The 18,866-nt window shown below is 42.2% G+C and overlaps 2 protein-coding genes across 4 annotated transcripts; both read right to left on the bottom strand.

The window, feature by feature from the left end:
• Window positions 1-4,168: 4,168 nt before the first annotated feature.
• LOC115591223 (GTPase IMAP family member 8-like) lies at window positions 4,169-10,478 on the bottom strand. Of its 2 annotated transcripts, none has more exons than XM_030433017.1 (6): window positions 10,305-10,478; window positions 7,279-8,010; window positions 6,396-7,094; window positions 5,126-5,905; window positions 4,847-5,020; window positions 4,169-4,756 (listed from the first exon to the last, which is right to left on the bottom strand). In XM_030433017.1, exons 1-6 carry the CDS (start codon window positions 10,318-10,320, stop codon window positions 4,524-4,526), a joined length of 2,634 nt encoding a protein of 877 aa, XP_030288877.1. In that variant the 5' UTR covers window positions 10,321-10,478; the 3' UTR covers window positions 4,169-4,523. The 2 variants fall into 2 exon arrangements, with proteins under 2 accessions (XP_030288877.1, XP_030288878.1); XM_030433018.1 differs by having other exon boundaries at window positions 7,291-8,010; window positions 10,305-10,477.
• An 847-nt stretch (window positions 10,479-11,325) lies between these two features.
• Window positions 11,326-17,287, bottom strand: LOC115591226 (uncharacterized). Of its 2 annotated transcripts, XM_030433025.1 has the most exons (8): window positions 16,984-17,287; window positions 15,932-15,970; window positions 15,544-15,846; window positions 14,229-14,531; window positions 13,749-14,021; window positions 13,608-13,649; window positions 12,856-12,934; window positions 11,326-12,752 (listed from the first exon to the last, which is right to left on the bottom strand). In XM_030433025.1, exons 1-8 carry the CDS (start codon window positions 17,012-17,014, stop codon window positions 12,590-12,592), a joined length of 1,233 nt encoding a protein of 410 aa, XP_030288885.1. In that variant the 5' UTR covers window positions 17,015-17,287; the 3' UTR covers window positions 11,326-12,589. The 2 variants fall into 2 exon arrangements, with proteins under 2 accessions (XP_030288885.1, XP_030288884.1); XM_030433024.1 differs by having other exon boundaries at window positions 13,608-14,021.
• Window positions 17,288-18,866: the final 1,579 nt, after the last annotated feature.

Below are 18,866 nucleotides of genomic sequence, written 5' to 3'. Positions count from 1 at the left end.
ATAGATCCGGCTTAACTGGTTTTTGGCTGGCTTGGTTCAACATGATCTCCCTGCAAACACGCACTGAGGAAAAGACAAGATTCTGATACTGAGCAAGGTGCTGATCTGAAAACGAGTTCAAGCTCATATTTCAACTCTACACACTGTTCCTTAAGTGAGTTCATTTTCTATAAGACCGAACTCTGAACGACTGTCTTTAGTCATCTTTTTACTACAGTGTTTCCCTTCTGTTTTTTTGATGACCTTGTTGAGTTGCTCTCTTATCTGCACTGAAATTGACTGTGTGTTAATTGTTGGTGACTTTAACATCCATGTCAACAAACTTCAGGACAGGGGGACTAAAGAACTGTGTTGTGTCCTTGATAGCTTTGGACTCATTCAGCATGTGACGCAGCCCACACATGTTATTGATGCCATGGCACCCACTAAAGTGAAGGTGGTCTCTGGTAAGAAAGAATCTCACTGGAGGAATGCCACGCTGGTCAAAATGGAAAAAAAGCAATGTCAAAAAGCAAAGCGCAGGTGGCAACAAACAAATCTTCAGGTTAATTTTGCATTAAATGAAGATACTGAAGAAATCAAGGCAGTCCTTCTCAGACGTAATCACCAAAAACAATAACAATGCACGTGCCCTGTTTGCTACTGTCGACAGGCTAACAAACCCTCCTGTGCCAGCAACCTCTGAACATCGGTCTACCGGGGCCTGTTATTAATTTCATCCATCTTCACCGAAAAAATTCTGAAAATTAGACAAGCAGTCAGTGCCACCGTGGAGGTACAAGAGGTGTATTCTCCATGTGTCCACCTAAAACCAGCTGTAATAATATGACACAATTTGATCCAATCAATAACAAGAACCTGCACAAGAAAATACGGGATCCCTTCTCTCAGGTGTCTTCCCCTAAGCCATGAAAACTGCAGTTATTAAACCGCTCCTGAAGAAGAACAATCTAGACACATCAGTAATGAATAATTACAGGCCCATATCAAACCTCCCAATTTTAAGTGAATCATTGAAGAAGCTGTTTTTTCAACATCTTAATAATAAATGGCTGCTTTGATGTCTTCCAATAAGGATTTCGACCACATCAAAGCACTGAGACCACTCTAGTCAAGGTCCTCAATGACATTCGTGTAAACACAGACAGTGGCAAATTTTCAGTCTTAGTATTGCTGTAACTCAGTGCTGCGTTTGACACGATTGATCCCAATATAATACTACTGGACCAACAGCGCTAAATTGGTTTAAATCCTATCTAAATGATAGAGACTACTTTGTGTCTATTGGTGATTAAACATCTGAGAGGATAAAAATAACAAACGGAGTACCCCAGGGCTCCATTCTGGGACCTCTACTATTCAACATTTACATGCTTCCTTTAGCTCAGATAATGGAAAACAACAAAGTATGTTACCATATCTACACAGATGACACACAAATTTACATAACCATATCACCAGGGGACTATAATTGCCGAGTACGCTGAGTAGATGTGTTGAACAAATCAATGATTGGATGTGTCAGAGTTTTCTTCAGTTAAAGAAAGATAAGGCTGGAATAATTGTTTTTGGAGCCAAGGAAGAACAACTAACTGTCTCTACTCAGCTTCAACCTGTAACATTGAAAACTACAAACCACGACAGAAACCTTGGTGTAATCATGGACTAAACCTAAATTTAGGTTTTAAATTTCAGCAGCCACACTAAGACAATTACAAAGTCAGCCTAGTATCACCTTAAGAATATATCCAGGGTATAGGGCGCCGTTTAGCTCAGTTGGTAGAGCACGTGTCCCATGTGCCCAGGCTCTGCAGTGGACCCGGGTTCGACTCCCAGCCTGGGTCCCTTTGCTGCGTGTCACTCCCCCTCTCTCCCTCTTTCCTGTCTGTTCTATCAATAAAGCCATGAAAAAAAAAGAATATATCCAGGGTAAGAGGACTTATGTCTCGGCAGGATTTGGAAAAACCTCAGCAGACTCGACTCCTGTAACGGTGTCTCTTCAGGACTCTCTAAAACAGTGGTGTCAAAGTGATCCAGTAAAGGGCCGTGTGGCTGCAGGTGTTCATTCCAACCATGGTTGGAATGAAACACACCTGATTTGGATCAGGTGTGTTCTTGCTCGGTTGGAATGAAAACCTGCAGCCACACGGCCCTTTACTGGATCACTTTGACACCACTGCTCTAAAACATCCATCAGACAGCTGCAGCTGATTCAGAACGCTGCTGCTTGAGTCCTTATATAAATCAAAATAGTAGATCACATCACTCCAGTTCTTAGATCTTTACACTGGCTTCCTGTCAGTCAGAGAATAGATTTCAAAAACCTGCTGTTGGTTTATAAAGCACTGAATGGTTTCGGGCCAAAACACATTTCTGACCTGCCTCTATATTATGAACCATCCAGACCTCTGAGGTCATCAGGTATAGGTTTGCTTTCAGTCCTTTGAGTCCAAACTAAACATGGAGAAGCAGCATTCATTTATTATGTGCCACATATCTGGAACAAACTCCCTGAAAACTGCAGGTTCGCTCACACTCTCACCTCTTTTAAATCAAGACTAAAGACCTTTCTGTTTGCCACTGCTTTTCACTGAAGCAGTTTTAAGGCTCTGGACTGCACTGTGACTTTTATTTTCTATTTTTGTCTCTTTTAAACCTATTCTATTTTAGCCTACTTTCCTATGTCTTAACTATGTCTCAGTTCAGTTAGTTTGTTTGAATGTTATTTTCTTGGTGGAATTACTTTTTTTTTTAAATACAATTTTTATTTCTTTTAATGTAATTTTTATGCCCCTGTGAGGCACTTTGCCTTGTGTCTGAACTGTGATATACAAATACGCTTGCCTTGCCTTCGGTCTCTTGAAAATGACGTCACGGTCAGGCTGCCTTCATGGCCGCGGTGTTCTGCAGCCCTCTGATGGAGGAAACCGCGAACAGCAGCTCAGAGAAGCTGAACTGAGAGACAAGGCAGAGATTTAAAGTACACTACACGGACACAAAGTGACACAAAGTCTGCTGCAGCGGCAAAACAACGTGAAAACGTGATTTGAAATGTAGACGGTAAGAAATGCTATTTTATTGTCCGTTAAACACAAAACAGAAGCAATGTTCGTTATTCATTTTCAAATTTGTTATACAGCTTTTACTTATATGTTCGTCATATCTTGTCACTTTACACTGCGCTTAAAAACGTAAAAAGTTAGATTAGTAAAGTTAGTTTTAAGGTTGGATATTAGACAGACTTTCACTCCGGAGACACCCAGCGGCGCCACGTACTCAGGTGCACCCGGTGTTGGCAGCAGGACGACGGTTAGCTCACCTCCAAGACCCTCGCGCTGCGCTGGAGGCAGATTTAGGGACGATCAATAAATTACAATATTGTTTGTTTTTTTAATTTACAGAAAAACTACGTTTCCTCATGCACACTTATTTTGACTGCTTAAGTGTTTATGTATTTATTAAGACATGGATTTTTTTTTCAATAGCTTCCATGTCATGTGACCCAGTGACTCCAAATCAATGCCGAATTGTGTCACTGCACAGGCTACATGAGACACACCTCGTTTAATTTAATGTCACTGCTTCTTCTATTTTATATGATTTTTTATTAGGAAAATTCAGCATTTCTTTTCAATAGCCTCCATGTCATGTGACCCAGTGACTCCAAATCAATGCTGAATTGTGTAACTAAATAAGACAAATAAGACACACCTGTTTGTATTACATTTTACTGCTTCCTCTATTTTATATGACTTTTTATTAGGAAAATTCAGCATTTCTTTTCAATAGCCTCCATGTCATGTGACCCAGTGACTCCAAACCAATGCCAACTTATGTAACTAAATGAGACAAATAAGACACATCTGTTTTTATTACACTTAACTGCTTCTTCTATTTTATATATAGTCTTATTTTCAGTAGTTTTCATGTCATGTGACCCAGTGACTCCAAATTAATGCTGAATCATATTACTGCGCATGCCACATAGGACCGAGGACAATTTTTCCAATGAACATGCAGAGGTGATGGGATTAACCACCTGTCTTGCTGTAAGTTAATAAACTAACCTATCCATATATCATCTAGGAATTCTTAAAAGTCAGCACAGACTCTTTAAAGGAGTAAAGCCTCTCCACTCTGCAGAATAAAAACACAGTGAGACAATTTCTTGATTGTCTTCCCTTCACCTTTAATTGCTTAAAATTATCAGTGTAACAGCAAAATTGTGTATGAATTGGTCGAGAGTGAGACACCTTTGCTATTGCAATCAGATCGAAAAATATATTGTGTAGTGTATGTATTGTTGTGAGGACAGGGATAAATAATTCACGTGAGTACAAAGGGAATACCAGTAATATAGGGTGTAATGCATTGTCCCCTCTAACTACAGACCCTAAAATGACCACAGAGCTATAGCAACACTTTACATAGTGAATAACCTTAAACAGGATTATCCTCCACATATTGTTATATGTCATTATTATTATTATATTCCATTCATTTTTAGCCTTTTTTACATCGAGTCATTCAAGAAAATCAGCCTCTGTGTCTAAATCTAAGTCGTCTTGTGGCAGCACTGATCTGTATCCCGACGTCTGAGAGAAGTTGAGGGTCAGCTCGCTCTCCGGATTTCTTGCGAGCTGAAGAGAGGACAGCCATCTTAGAACATTATCAAAGGGGGCTGAGGACTGGTTCAATGACCGCTTCCTCTCTGACTGAGAGTTGGTGGTAGATGGCGCTGGATTGCTTCCCTTCACTGTAAATGAAACAAAACACAGTTTGAATGTGGTGTCGAACACAGTGCTATTGCGAATGCTCAAAATTATGTTTGCCATTTATTACTTACAGTCTGGGACTAAGAAGTCCATGCTGTTCCCCAGATGATCTGTGGATCTCATGATGTCCTTGTTCAGCTTCTCAATATAATGGCTGAATATTGCGTCTGTGTTGTCCTCCTTCTCCTTTCCGCCTTTCTTCTTCTGACCGATTCCCTTGGCTTTGATTTTGGTCATGTCAGCAACTAACAATTGGTCATGAGAACCAAACATTCAAACAACTGAGTATGTACTGTACATCATAATGGAATAAAACCATTAAATCGGCCACATCACAGCGTAATACTCACTCAGTGACTTGAGTTTAGTGCTCGCCACGTTTTCCTTGATATCAGTTTGCAGCTTGTAGAGTGTTTCCCTGAAGCCCGTCATCAGCTCCAGCTCTCTCCTCCTGTACTCCTCCTCCACTCGCTGCTTCAGCACATTTTTGAGCTGACACCTCCTGAACTTCTCTTCGATTCTCTCGTGGATCTTGTTCACGTCGGGGCTGAAGAGCCGTCCATTGTTCCCTGCCACCATTTCCTCTATCTTCTCAAACAGCTTGGTGACCTGACTCAGATCACTTTTCTTCATATTGTTTATAACATGGTATTTGTTCTCACACTTGTCCACCAACCAGCGCAGCGCGCTATGCTCCCTCTCAATGTGCTCCTCAATGGTTTCATCTGCTAGTTTGTCTCCGTATGTGAACAAAACCATGGTGTGTTTCCAGATGCTGGTATCAAAGAGGTTCATGTGTTCCTCCAGAGCGACCTGTTGAGCTTCTCTGAACCTCAGGTCCAAGGGCACAACCAGCAGCACAGCATGAACCCCTGATGGGCTCCCCGACAGACCTCGGACCATTTCTTTGTCTGTCTCTTGAGTCCAGTGACAGGATTTCTTCCACCAGCCCGGGGTGTCGATCACTGTGATCGATCTGCCAGCAACTTCCCCCTTCTCTTCCTGACAGTGCATATTCTCACAGGTGGGGAACACTCCTTTACGGAGGATGTTATTTCCTGTTGCAGTCTTTCCAGATGTCCTCTGACCGAGCATTGCTATCCTCAGCTCCTGTAATCTATTGCTGGAACCTGACAAGAAAACAACAGAATAAAGAATAAAGCCTAAATAAGGTAGAGAACAAGTCAACAGACATGATAATACTGAACTTAATCCCTTGTTTGAATCTTGGGCAGGAAAGGCGGACTCCTTTACAGAGAGGAAAACACAGATTACAACTACATAGAAGTATTTTGCTGAAAAAATATGCTGGCTAGCAAAAATAGTGTGTTGTAATGAAAACTGTGAGCGTTGCCCCAGGTACTCACTCCTCATTAGAAACAATTTAAGTAAGTCGCAAGCGCTCAAGAAAAATGCAATGTGGACCCGGGCCCTTTTGCACTAGGTAACACCCATCAAACATGGCTGACAGTCAGTGAACATTATGAGCTTCGCAGTAACTTCACTGCTGTTGTAACTGTAATTTTCTTCACCCCTGGTATCTATTGTCTCCCAGACTGTGGAACTAGCTCTGACAATGCAAGACTGTTGTGACAATAATGCTAGATGACTGAACCATACCGCTGAGGACTCTTCTTCTGGCCTTGACTTGACTTTCCCTCAGTCTTGCTCTTTCTTCCACTTGTCGTCTTTTCTCTTGAATGGTCAGAAATATCTCCTCATCCGGGGCAAAATGGTCCCAACCATTTCCAGCCACAGTCTCAGTGATTTTCTCCAGCAGCTCTGTGACTTGAGTACCATCATCTGCATTCTTGTTGTCGATGACATGGTATCTGTTTCCACATTGTTCGACCAGGGACTGCATGGCCTGTCCCTCTCCTTCGATGTACTGCTCTATGGTGTTTGAGCCCAGCCAGTCTCCCCTGGTGAAGACTACGATGGTGCGTCTCCACACTTCTTCTCCGAGAAGCTCCATGTGTGTCGTCACTGCATCCAAGTGATTGGCATTAAAAGATCCATCTGCATCTATAACCAGCAGGAAGACGTGCGGCCCAGGGGGGCACAGAAACATGCTGAGCTTCACTTCCTCTATGATCGCTTCAGTTGTGTCGTACACAAGGAAGCTTTTCCACCAACCTGGTGTGTCAACAACAGTCACTTCAGTTTTACCCACAAAACCCTGCCGGGCCACGGAATGTGCCGTTCTCCTCCCGTCTTCTGTCTCTTTGATTCCCAAGATGGTGTTCCCCACTGAGGTTTTCCCAACGCCCCGGCTTCCCAAGACAACTATTTTGAGTTTTTGGAGAGTTTCCGTCGACTCTGTTGACAAACGAAGCTTCATTAGTCAGATTGAAGTTACCAAACTATCTATATAACACAATATGGAGTAGAATATATATCATTTTTTCATGCTTTCAGTAGTGTTAAATCTCCTTAGACTAAAATCATTGTGTTCTTGTGAGCTTCCAATTAGCTTTTTTTAAGTGCATCATGTTGGACCTACTGGGACATTCACCTTCAAGGACTGTTTTCATTTGTTGTCTTTGTTCTTCGGCCCTCCGTCGTCTCTTTTCAGCCTTTTCGGCCACTTCTCGCTGTTTCGTTTCAATGATGTTGAGCGTCTGTTCGTCTACCTCGTAGTAGCTGCCTTCGTTGTGCCGCACCATCTCATTGATCTTCTCCAGCAGCTGCGTCACCTGAGATGAGTCACTCTTCTCCTTATTGTTAAACACGTGGTACCTGTGCCTGCATTTATCTATCAACCACTTGAGTGCGTCTCCCTCACTCTCAATGTGCTGCTCTATCGTCTTCTTCCCGAGGATGTCCCCACAGGTGAACAACACCATGGTGTATCTCCAGGCCTGCTCCCTTAGCAACCTCATGTGCTGCTCCACAATCCTCCTCTGCTCCCCGGAGAAAGCACAGTCTATGGGAATGACAAGGAGGAAAACATTTGGTCCGGGTGGACACTTTGAGGCATTGAGTTTAAAGCTTTGCTTGTCCCTCTCTGGGATCTCAGTGAGGGAGAGGGAGCATTTCCATCCTGGAGCATCGACCACAATGAGCCTCCTGCCCTCCACCTCTGTATGTCTCGCTTCAGACTGAGCCGTTCGGGTTCGGCCACACTCAAACCTGCCCTCTCCCAGAATGGTGTTGCCACAGGAGCTCTTGCCAGCCCATCTTCCACCAATAAGAACGAGTCTGATCTCCGATGGGCTGATGCTGTCTTTCTCTCCTGGAAGACAAAAGAAAACATGAATGTTTCACTTTCTGGATCAGTTATGAAGGAATAGAGAGTGATAGTTTTACCAAAATGTCATCTTTTCATTAACTTTATGAATCGGCTTGATGATGATGATGTGTCTTGCCATCAAATTTGCAGAGAAACTCTTCTAAAAAGGAAGCCAGCACATTTCCATATACGGAGGAGGAGAACGAGGTTATCAAGGTTATCTCGCTGGCTGTGTGCTGCTTCAGATGACTGACAGAAGAGTAATGCTCTGGTAAACTTGTGCTTGTGTTGTTCCTCTGGGGGTTTGATGGCAGAGTTATTTCTGACTTTTTAAAATCCCTTTCATTTGAGAGACAGTGTCTGAGCAATAACAGTACTGTGAGACAAAAACCGAACAAGTGAACCATTTTTAGAGTGACCCTGAACTAAAACAATTCATTTCGAGGTGGTGTTAAAAGAAGCTACTGTACACGGGGAAAAAAAAGAGATCAACAGAATCATCTGAGAATGACTCATCACCTCCTGTTGTCACTCGTGCTGTGTACTCCTGGTAAAAATATGCAAACAAGTCAAAAAATAAATTGCATGACTGGAGAAGATTGAAATACTTCTGTGATGCTTCATGTCCTGAAATGTTCTTTTTGGTGGATGCTGCCTTACTTGTTTGTAGGCGATTCACTTCTATGTTTGGAGACTGTGCGACATTTATTTTTTAATTGATAGGGACAGATACAATATACAAACTCAAACATGTCTGACCATGTATCACAGTGTTTATAGCAGATGCTAATTTGCTTTACCCGTCCCTCAAAGGGCTTTTATGAAAATATGAAATTAAAACTTTGAGATGAAAAAAGGTATTAAATGGAGTACGGCTTAAAGCTGAATACAATTAAATACACATTTAAGTATTGCAATAAAGAATTAAACACAAGTATAGGTTTGTTGCTCATTTAGCCAGGATGTAGTCACCAATTTAAAGGTGCTGCAAATTTTAAGTGATCAGGCAGCGAGCTCCAGAGTTTTGCTCCCTTTACAGAAAATTAGTCTGAGTTGAGGATGTGTTGCACAGTGGAACTTCACAATTGCCACTTGAATCTGCTCTGATGGATCTACTGCAGCTCTGTAATCTCTTGATGGATTTGCAGAGGGGCTTAGAAACAAGTCCAAGTTTTTACATGTTGAAAATCAATGAAGTTCCCAAAACTCAACATATTGTATTTACTAAAAAATGTGCCAGTGATGATTCCTTTCTTTGCTTTCTGTCCAAGATTTTCAAAGCCCGGTTGTAAAGACACTCAATCTCATTTATTTACTGACTGATTGGGCTGAAACCAGGCAGTTAAACCATCGGACAAATGTGAGAATATCATAGGCTTAAAAAAAAGTCACAGTCAACAATATCTTAACATTTTGTGGTGGCAGTATGTTTATCTACATTAGAGAAATCATCTACACGAAAAATAAAACCTTAGAACATAAAACCTTCAGGGTGGAGCTGTACACATAAAGGAAGTTGAATGTTTATATAATGCTGATGGGAATTGTGTGTGGTGTGTCTCATTACCGGCAAAGCAAGAATCCGGTCTAACTGGTTTGCCTGTCGGTAGGTTATGTGTTGGTTTTCCTGTTAATAATTACCAAAAACATTTAACCAGAACTGACCTTCTATTAAAATGTTAGCAATGGCCAATGTGTAGTAAAAGCTTATGTGCACATCGCTCACTGTCACTGGATCAGGCTGATTTCACCTCAAAACAGATCTGCATATTCTTTTTAAACACATCAAGTACTTGTTACCAATACAATACTTAAACTTTGCACCTCGAAGCAGATTACATTATCCTCTTATCTACTTATTTATTTATATTTATTTATATTTTACTTATGAAATTAAATTTTTTCACAAGCTATAGAGATGCACAGTGAAAAGAAAACTGAAAACAACAACCAAGAAAAGAGATCAGTGGATATTACAAATTGTGACAGAACAGATCAAAATGTAACTAAAATCAAGTCAGGTGGAAAACAGTGGCCAGAGACCGGACAGGCCGAGGTACAGAAGAATAAAACACAACATATTATAATTCAGTCTGATACATTTAGTGTCCATGGTGACAGCTCTCCTTCTGAATATGTTCAGTAAAGGGTCCCCTAGTCTTAAGAAACTTAAAGTTGGCATCAGGGTGAGTACACCAGATTTCTTCAAGGTAGAAACAAGAAACCATTTTTTAAAGCAAGGAGAACATTCCCACCTTATCTATTTATCCTCCACATAACTTGCTGGATTTACTCACCGAGATCACGTTCCATTTTTTTCTGGTCCTTTTTCTTTTCTTAGCAGATTAACGACCAATTGAACCCCCCCACAGATGGCTCTGTAGAGGTCAGCGGCTGAGGTCTATCCTCAGGTAAAGATATTTTAAGATAACATGTGTTCAAGCAGATTGTGCAGCTAGTCTGCTCAGCAGTGACTGTTTGCTGTCAGACAACAAAGCAACAGTACCTGCGACACGTAACTCCTAATAGATCCTGTCTAACTGGTTTTTGGCTGTGGTTACTCAACATGATCTCCCTGCTGACACGCACTGAAGGAAAGAAAACATGTTTTCAAACCTGCACAACTCATAAAAGGCGGACTATTTATGGAAACAGTCATGTCTGATTCTGACCAAGGTCTTGAGCTGAGAACGAGTTCAAGCTCATATGTCAACTCTACACACTGTTCCTTAAGTGAGTTCATTTTTTTTATAAGACTGAACTCTGACTGACTCCCTTTAGTCATGTTTTTGCAGAGGGCAGCAGATTTTCCTGCAGCTTTACTTTTTATGCTGGAGCACTGCTGTATACATTTTAATCTCTGTCCTAACCAGCTCCCTGTCACCTCTCAGTAGGGTAGAGGATGTCTCTGAGAAACCAAAAGATTATCCTTAAACCAAATTTTCCTACATGACTTTGACAGAGAGACTGTGCCAGCATGCATAATTTAGATGGCACGGGATGATCTTGTGTGAGTTCTTTGTTGCCCATACTTGTCTGTGCACGCTGACTTATACTGCTCATTATAAGAGTCCCTCCAGTGAAGTCCTCATAGATAATGAAATGTGCTCACTGACGCAGCCAAGTAATGAAACATTATCAGAAATGAGTACATTTGGTTTCATCTCATGCTGAAAAGAGAGCTAAGACAAATGAACCCTAATGAAGTTATTTTTCCGCTGTCCAGACAACAACAAACAAGAAAGTAAATAAGCAGTAAATAAAATGTTCAATAGCACTTTGAAATGAATTGAATAAAAAACAGACATACACTGAACGTGACAGGCATGTGTATTTATTTTACGGTAAAGTTCTTCATTAAATATAGCATATTCAAAGATGAGTCATGCACTGCATCAAACCGTCATAATTATCTTGACAGATACGTAATGCTTAGGGGTCTTTGTGAGCAGAGCCTGAACTATCATTCAGTGGATTGTGAATATCACAAATCCTCCTTTCAGTCAGTTGTAACAGGCATGCAGAATATTTACAGGGTTGAGATTTGATATCCAGGCTCAGGCTTCGTCACTCAACATAAGCGTTGTTTGGGGAGTGATAGTGATTCTGACATAATGACCCGTGGACACAGATCTCCCTACCTCATCTACATGGAAGAAAGACATCATGAGTGAAAGAGACACATTGTAAATGCCTTGTTTTCTTTATATTCGTTCTACACCTCTAAAACATCTAAATAAAACAATTCAGTCAAGTATAATCACAAATTTCGCTCTGTAAATGAGATGGGCTTCTTTCCAATGGAGTCTAAAACACATGTACTGTTGTAAAGTAAATGATACTGATTTCAAATTATTCCTGAGAGAGGGACGTGTATATTTAATGGAATACTGATATCAAGAAGTATGAGGTCAATTTAAATCCTTTGAGGAACTGAAAGAAGCTCTGAGAATTAATTTGAAACATTTTGGAAAACATCAAGATCGCTATATAGGTACAATGAAATATATAAAAAGATGTTTTCTTATATTAAAGGTGCAACATGTAAGAATTTGTGTTTAAAACATAAACAAATAACTACAATTATCAGCAGACCGGAGGAAACGACAGTCATGACATTATGTCAAAGACGGCACTGCATTGTGTTGCAGAGATAGCTATTGAATTTGGCGTGCTAACCAGCTAGCCCTTAGCCACTTTGTGGAGTGAAAGTCTGATAGAAAACACCACCAACCCTCCCCTGAACCTCCGAGCTCTCAGTCCAGACAGAGTTAACTAATATGACTGCTAGCAGTGTGGTTAACTGTGCTTAACTCTTGTACTCTTACATATTGCATCTTCAACGTTATAAATATCATTTATTTTCTAAACAGTGGGATGTGTGAGACATAACTGCTTAAAAAGGCAAAGGGCCAAGAATTGAGCCTTGCGGGACCCCTTGAAGAAGCTCGGACCATTTTTGTCATGTGACATCAATCACTACAAATTGTTCTCATGGCCTGTCAGAAACAGCACTGACTGAACTATCTCACAGGTTCACTCCATTCAGTATTTTCTTTATACTTCAGGTGAGACTGATCCTTTAGGTGCCAGGATATAACTGCTTATCCAACAGGTTGGACATCTCCATCCAGGACAGGTCCCACTGCACTTCTGTCATGTCCTGCTTGGTCGCAGGAAGCTCCACTGCTGGTAGATCCTCTTTGGAAGCTGGACAACAGCTACGGGTGCAAAACGTCTGGTGCCTTCACAGGAACACAATAATCAGGGAAGCACTTGCTAATCAAATTGTTTGACATGCCAAATAACGAGTCTAATGACAGGTGTACAGAGGATTCTGTGACTCACCTGTAGTGGAAAATCAGCCAGACAGTTAGAGGAACGAGGAAGAGAAGCCCACATGAAAGAATGACCCATTTCCAGGAACCTGATAAAGAAAACACAGTCTTTTTTTAATGTGTCAGTATTAGACAGATCTTTCCGGATCACTGCGTGGAAGGAAGCATGTTTCTACTCATAAACAAGAGGCTAGCTAACAAAGAAAGCTAGCCTGACAATTCAACCAATGAGGATGTCATTAATGTTCACACCCCGCCACGTCACAAGCACGAGCCTCTCATCCTCGTGATAGTGTTACTAAGAAAGAAGTTAACGCCTACATGAAACTGCTCACAACAAGTTTTGTTGATGTTGATTAAGTGAGTCATGACGTTCTGTAAGGAAACTGTCCCTTCAACTTTAACTATACACCTAATTAGACAATTAAAATTCCCATTAAGTCAAAATCGAAGACGGTATTTGCTAGTTTTCCCTCTGCTGTCCTCGGGCTGCTCTGCCAGGAAGCTTCACTTACTGCTAAGAAAGAAACTGCCAACGTACTGATAACCAGCAGATTCTTAATGAACAGCTCTTGACAGGCCGTACGCTGCCTCCGAGAACGAAGAAAAGTAAAAGACAAGTTATTTGAATGGCTTATAAACTATTAAACCCTTGTTAAATAATGACTTAACTGGTAGTCTTTGCGCTACCCAGTAATTATTGTTACCATCGGCTAGTTCGTCTGAAACAAATCAAACTGTTTTTTTACAAAATATTTTTACCGCTAGTCGAGGCTGCGGTCCCGTCTGTGGATGTGACGTTGCCTAAAAGACAATAATTGACATCATTTATTGTTGTTTTATTATTAAACTGAGCAGAATGTTGTACATTATCATGAAAAATAATAAAGCCACACAGCCGACCTCGGTCCGGTCTCACTGACAACCAGCTCGCCGGACTCTCCATCTTCCTGTCCCGGGACACACACCGGTACAAGCCTTCATCTTTCTGTGACACATTCTCTATAGTCATCTTTATTACTCTGTCTGAAGATGAAGAGTTGTAAGTGATGAGTTCCGCTCCATTTTTATAGAAGGTTGTTTGATTAGGGTTGCCTGCCCAGTACTGACAATACAAGACCACTTCATCGCCTTCACGTACAGAGACGGCAGGAGTCTTTAGGATGATGGAACCATCTGTGGGACAAAAACAAAAGATATGGTTAACAGACGAAATCCTCCTCAATCATTATAATCACATCTGCTTTCAATGGAGGTACTCAAACACATAATTAAACCCTGTCTGTGTGATTGTTGATGTATCGTGGAGCAACACACAGGCTGTTTAGATCATATTTCTCTTTTTTCCAGTGTCTTTTTATCCCACTGTTACACAAGACTCACAGCTTACTGTGATGTAGACTGCATTGCTGCGGCCCTCAGCGTCCTCACACCAGTACAGCCCACTGTTCCCACTTCCAGCGGTAAACGAACATGTGTCAGACTTGTCTTTACTAACAGCGCCCCCAAGTGGTGAACAACGGTCACTGTTGAGGACTCTCTTCCTCACTCGACGGCCTGGAAAGAACTGCCTCAGCATCCAGCCTGAGGAGTTAGTCTGAGGCACGGGGCACTGGACGGAGAACTGCTCCCCTCTGAAGAACTGTCTGCTGCTGGGAGTTAAAGTCAGCGAGGGAGGAGGCCGCTCTGGAGGAGGGAGGTGGACAAAGGGAGCATGAGATAAAGAGAGGTTGATCAAAGATACACTTTAGTATGTCTGACTGCAGACCTGTGGCTTACATGGTACCATTATCAATATAACTACATAGTGTATTCATGTGAAATACATTTACAGTTATAAAACTCAACTTAATTGTATGACACCTTACATATGTTGTTTTAAATTGGTAGTAAAGTCTGTTTTATGGCGCTGGGGAGAGCAGTCTGTCAAACAGTCCATCACTTTCTCAACAGCTAATGGGCATTCGTGGTCCCCAGAGGATGAATCCCTAATCTGCCTTTTCCCCCTAGCATAACTATGTAGTTCACAGCTACACATTTGTGAAGCCATTTCATTGTAAAAATCTGTCCAGCACCTGGCGAAATACTCAAAATTGCTTCTCTGGTAATTCCAGCTAAAAGAAGGTAATCTCCAGGACCAGGAATGTCGCCCGGGGGTGTGAAGTGAGGGGCCCCATTGCTCAGACCAAACCCTTCTCCTGAAATCTGCCTTCATTTCTTACTTCAGCTACACACCTGTGAAGTTTTGTGACAGCAACTTGCATGGTAGTGATGCCATTGTTCCTACAAAAATCCATCCACAGACTGACATACAAACACCTGCTTAAATTCCTCTGTAATGAGTCCCCTGGTCTCCAGGGTTACAATCTGCTATGATGACAAACACACGCAGACTCACAAGGTACAAAAATAATAAGCCGACGCTGCTGCGGCTGATAATGAATATAATGCTCATACTGTATCCTACAGATTTATATAGTTACATGTTTGAAAAGAACATGATTTATTTTAATATTCCTGATATGGAATAGATTACACCATCATAACTTCAGTGGCTGAATCCAAAGTAATACAGACGTAGCTGCACGAGCTGTTTGCGTCACTGCATCAGAAGTCACAACTAAACCATGTGGTCGTGTGTGTGTGTACAGCAGAAACCTGATGCCTTACTACGGAGGTTGTATCTGCTGCTGCTCACCTGACACACTGAGCGTGGCCGGCTGGCTGCGGGACACCACAGAGGTGGTGTTGCTCTCCCTACGCCCCGCTTGGCACCAGTAGCTGCCGGCGTCCTCCCTTGTTACCTCCGTGATGGAGTAGCTGTCACCGGAGACCAGGTGCCTGGGGTTCGGGGTCGGAGAAAGGTGTGGTTCGTCCCTGAACCACCGGTAGCTCCACACGGAACTGGAGTTTGATTCCACTGTGCACTGCAGCAACACACATTCGCCTAGGTAGATGTTTGACCCAGGAGGCCACAAGGACACGCTGACCTTCAGAGTCTCTGCAGGAAGACACAGACTCCATTATGGACTGTTGATTTTCACGCTTATACACTGTAGGTGTGTGTTTGTTGTATTTGCGAGTACCTTTAGATGAAGCAACTCGGAGAACAGATGCAGCCACACCTGAAAAACAGAGAAATGACTTCACTCAAACACACACACACACACACTTCTCCTTAGGTCCTCGTACACGACCACAGCTTGTTCCTGCCTCTTTGGTGACATTTTGGGTACAGTGTGTTTAGTGTACAGTCTGCTCTGCCAGTCAGCGGGCAATGTATTAACACGAACACCACGGGCAGCTCAGATGGTTTGTTCCTACATGGCTTCACGCCAGATAGTCAGTTATGGTCCGCTGCTGATTTTGGATCACGTAACCCGACCAAGACGATATGAAATAAAAATTCAGAAAAGGTTCATCTCTGCAGGCAGATTTAATACCTCCAACACCTGCAAAGTTGTGTCTCTGAGACGTAACAAACAATCTCCAATTCTGCTGAGACGTTGCTATGAAGACACATCCGAGCCACACACACACATACACACATACACTCGCAGTCGCCGCGCTGCCACACAGTGTGACAGAGAGGAGAGCTTCCTGTTCCTTAATGAGACTGTTTAGACGGTTATCATCCCCATGGGAACAGGAGGAATGCAACACACATTTCCAGTATTTTTCCTGTTGGACACAGACAGTAAAGTAACTTGGTACTCCTACTATTGTCATACAGTCTGCCACATAATTCACGGTCGTTAAGGACGGAACAGGCCGCACAACAATTTGGCAGCCGCGTCTAAATCACTTCCATTAGCTCTATTCAGATTCTGGCCGCTGCGCATCATTTTAATTTAGCTTTCTCTGAGACTCCCAGCTGCATGCTAACAGCTCGGTGAAATTTATAACCGAGCGCACACCACACACACTGATATGAAGAAGAGAGAGTCTGCATCAGCACTGTTCTGACAGGTCTACCACGCAGACACTTGGACACTGTTTTGTCCACCAGCAGCAGATTTTGTCTTAATGAAAAACAGAGATTTCTTCTGAAGTCTTCCCAGCAGATGCAGATTCAGAAGAAGAAAAAAAAAGAGGCAGGTGTGTGTGAGTCAGTCGAGGTTTCATCTGTGATACTCACCCAGCAGTGAGGAGATAAGGATGATGTTCATTCTGTCAAATGTCCCAAAAAATTGGACAAGATGTGCGGCTCCACTGAGAGGGAGACGGTGACAATAATTATAATTCTAAGAGCTCTACTGTTTTAGAAATAACGTACTTCGCAGAAACCCACTGCTGCTTTCCGCAGCCCTTTTTGAAAATATATATTTAAGAAGCTATGAAGCAGAGAATAGTACCTTCTCTTAGGAGGAGTTTGAACTGACTGTCACAGTAAACCACAGACAGAGATGGTCATCTTGGTGGAGACATTTCCTTCCTCTGTCAACAAGTTAACAGGCGGAGCCATCAGACAGCAGAGCCCAGACAGCGACAGAAAGGCAGAGAGGTAAAGATCCCGAAACACAATACAACAAGCAGCTTTACAGCGTCGGGGTCTTATCTTTTGTCACATGTATACTCTATATACAAACCAGATGTGCTACAAATGTGAAAGAAGACTTTACACATGATTCTTTATATTTTGTCAGTGAATCATTATGCTGACATCAGTTTCTGCGTATCACAGTCGGCCCGCTCAGGTTGTTTGTTGTGTTTTGTTGCCGGTTGTTTGTTCTATTTGTGTCCCACAGTTACTTTCTGCTGATGCTGATGCTGATGCTGATCACTTGTTTTCTCTTTGGGGAGCTTTTCATTGTATTCAGTTTAATCCAATCAGTTACAATCAGATAAAATTAATGTAAATCAAATGAGGGGAATGATACAGTAAACCCCCTGGCAGTTGTTTTTTTTCTTTTTTTTGGAAGGAATGATGCTGACGTGGCTTTTATGGACGGCAGTGTTTGGTCAGTCCGTCCACCTCGACCAAAGTGACTGAAATATCTCAACAACCACTGAATAGATTACCATAGAAATTAGTAGAGAAGTTTGTGGTTCCCAGAAGATGTGTCCTACTTACTTTCACAATGAGGTCCATACTGATGGTTTTGAGTATAAATCAGGATGACTTGTCAAATGTCAGACGTCCAGGATGATTTGTAATAACACTCAAGCATTAGCAAATAGATAATGCATGCGTTGTAACTGAGTCATCCGCTGTCCATTTCAATACATTCACTGTCAATGACCTTCATTTAAAAAAACACTCTACTCTGCTCCTGTGTCAAACAGACGTGTGCCAGGTCAGGAATGACAACTTGTCGACAGCTCCTCCACCTCGAGAGCGACAGGGGAATTATGATCCATCATTAGTGCTGGTACCAGGGGAAATGGACGGGGAGAGAGCGAGGTGTCAGGAAAATTAACCAACTCTTACTCCGTCTGACCTCGGGGTAAGCTGCCTTATCTGCGAACAGGTGTATTCGGTGATCGAGGAATTCGTAATGTTAAACGCCATTATGAGACCGACCTCAAACTGCACGACCACTTCATAGGTTTCCCTGTGTGACGACAAACACTTGGAGAACCTCTGCCTTGACTGTCAGTATCTATAGAGTAAATTAAAGTAGGCGGTCAACACCTCTCTCATTGACAGGCAAGTTTACCCTCCTGATTTGCAGCAGTAGAAAGCAGCAGATCAGACTACGCTCAGAAGATGTTAAAACCTATTTTAAAAAGTCTTGAATCTGCAACGTTCCGAGGGCAGTGGCGGTTCTAGACCAGTTTTAATAGGGGGGCCAGGTTGGGGCCGGCTTTTTTGTTAGGGGGCTCATACAACCCGGGAAAAAAATACAAATCCCTCATTCAGACAAGGGATAAATGGGACTTCAAATAATGTTTACAATTTCAACAATTTTGATTGGGTAGTAAACTGCTGAGACACTTTATTTCCACCTTTCCCTTCAAAACAAAATCAGTGCAAGAAATCTGTCATTGTATTATTGATTCAGACTCCCTGTTGGGGTG

The sequence above is a fragment of the Sparus aurata genome, chromosome 11, assembly GCF_900880675.1.
Source record: "Sparus aurata chromosome 11, fSpaAur1.1, whole genome shotgun sequence".
Classification (NCBI taxonomy): domain Eukaryota; kingdom Metazoa; phylum Chordata; class Actinopteri; order Spariformes; family Sparidae; genus Sparus; species Sparus aurata.
Note: the sequence above shows the minus strand (reverse complement) of the source record. Positions and strands in the feature narration are given on the sequence as shown.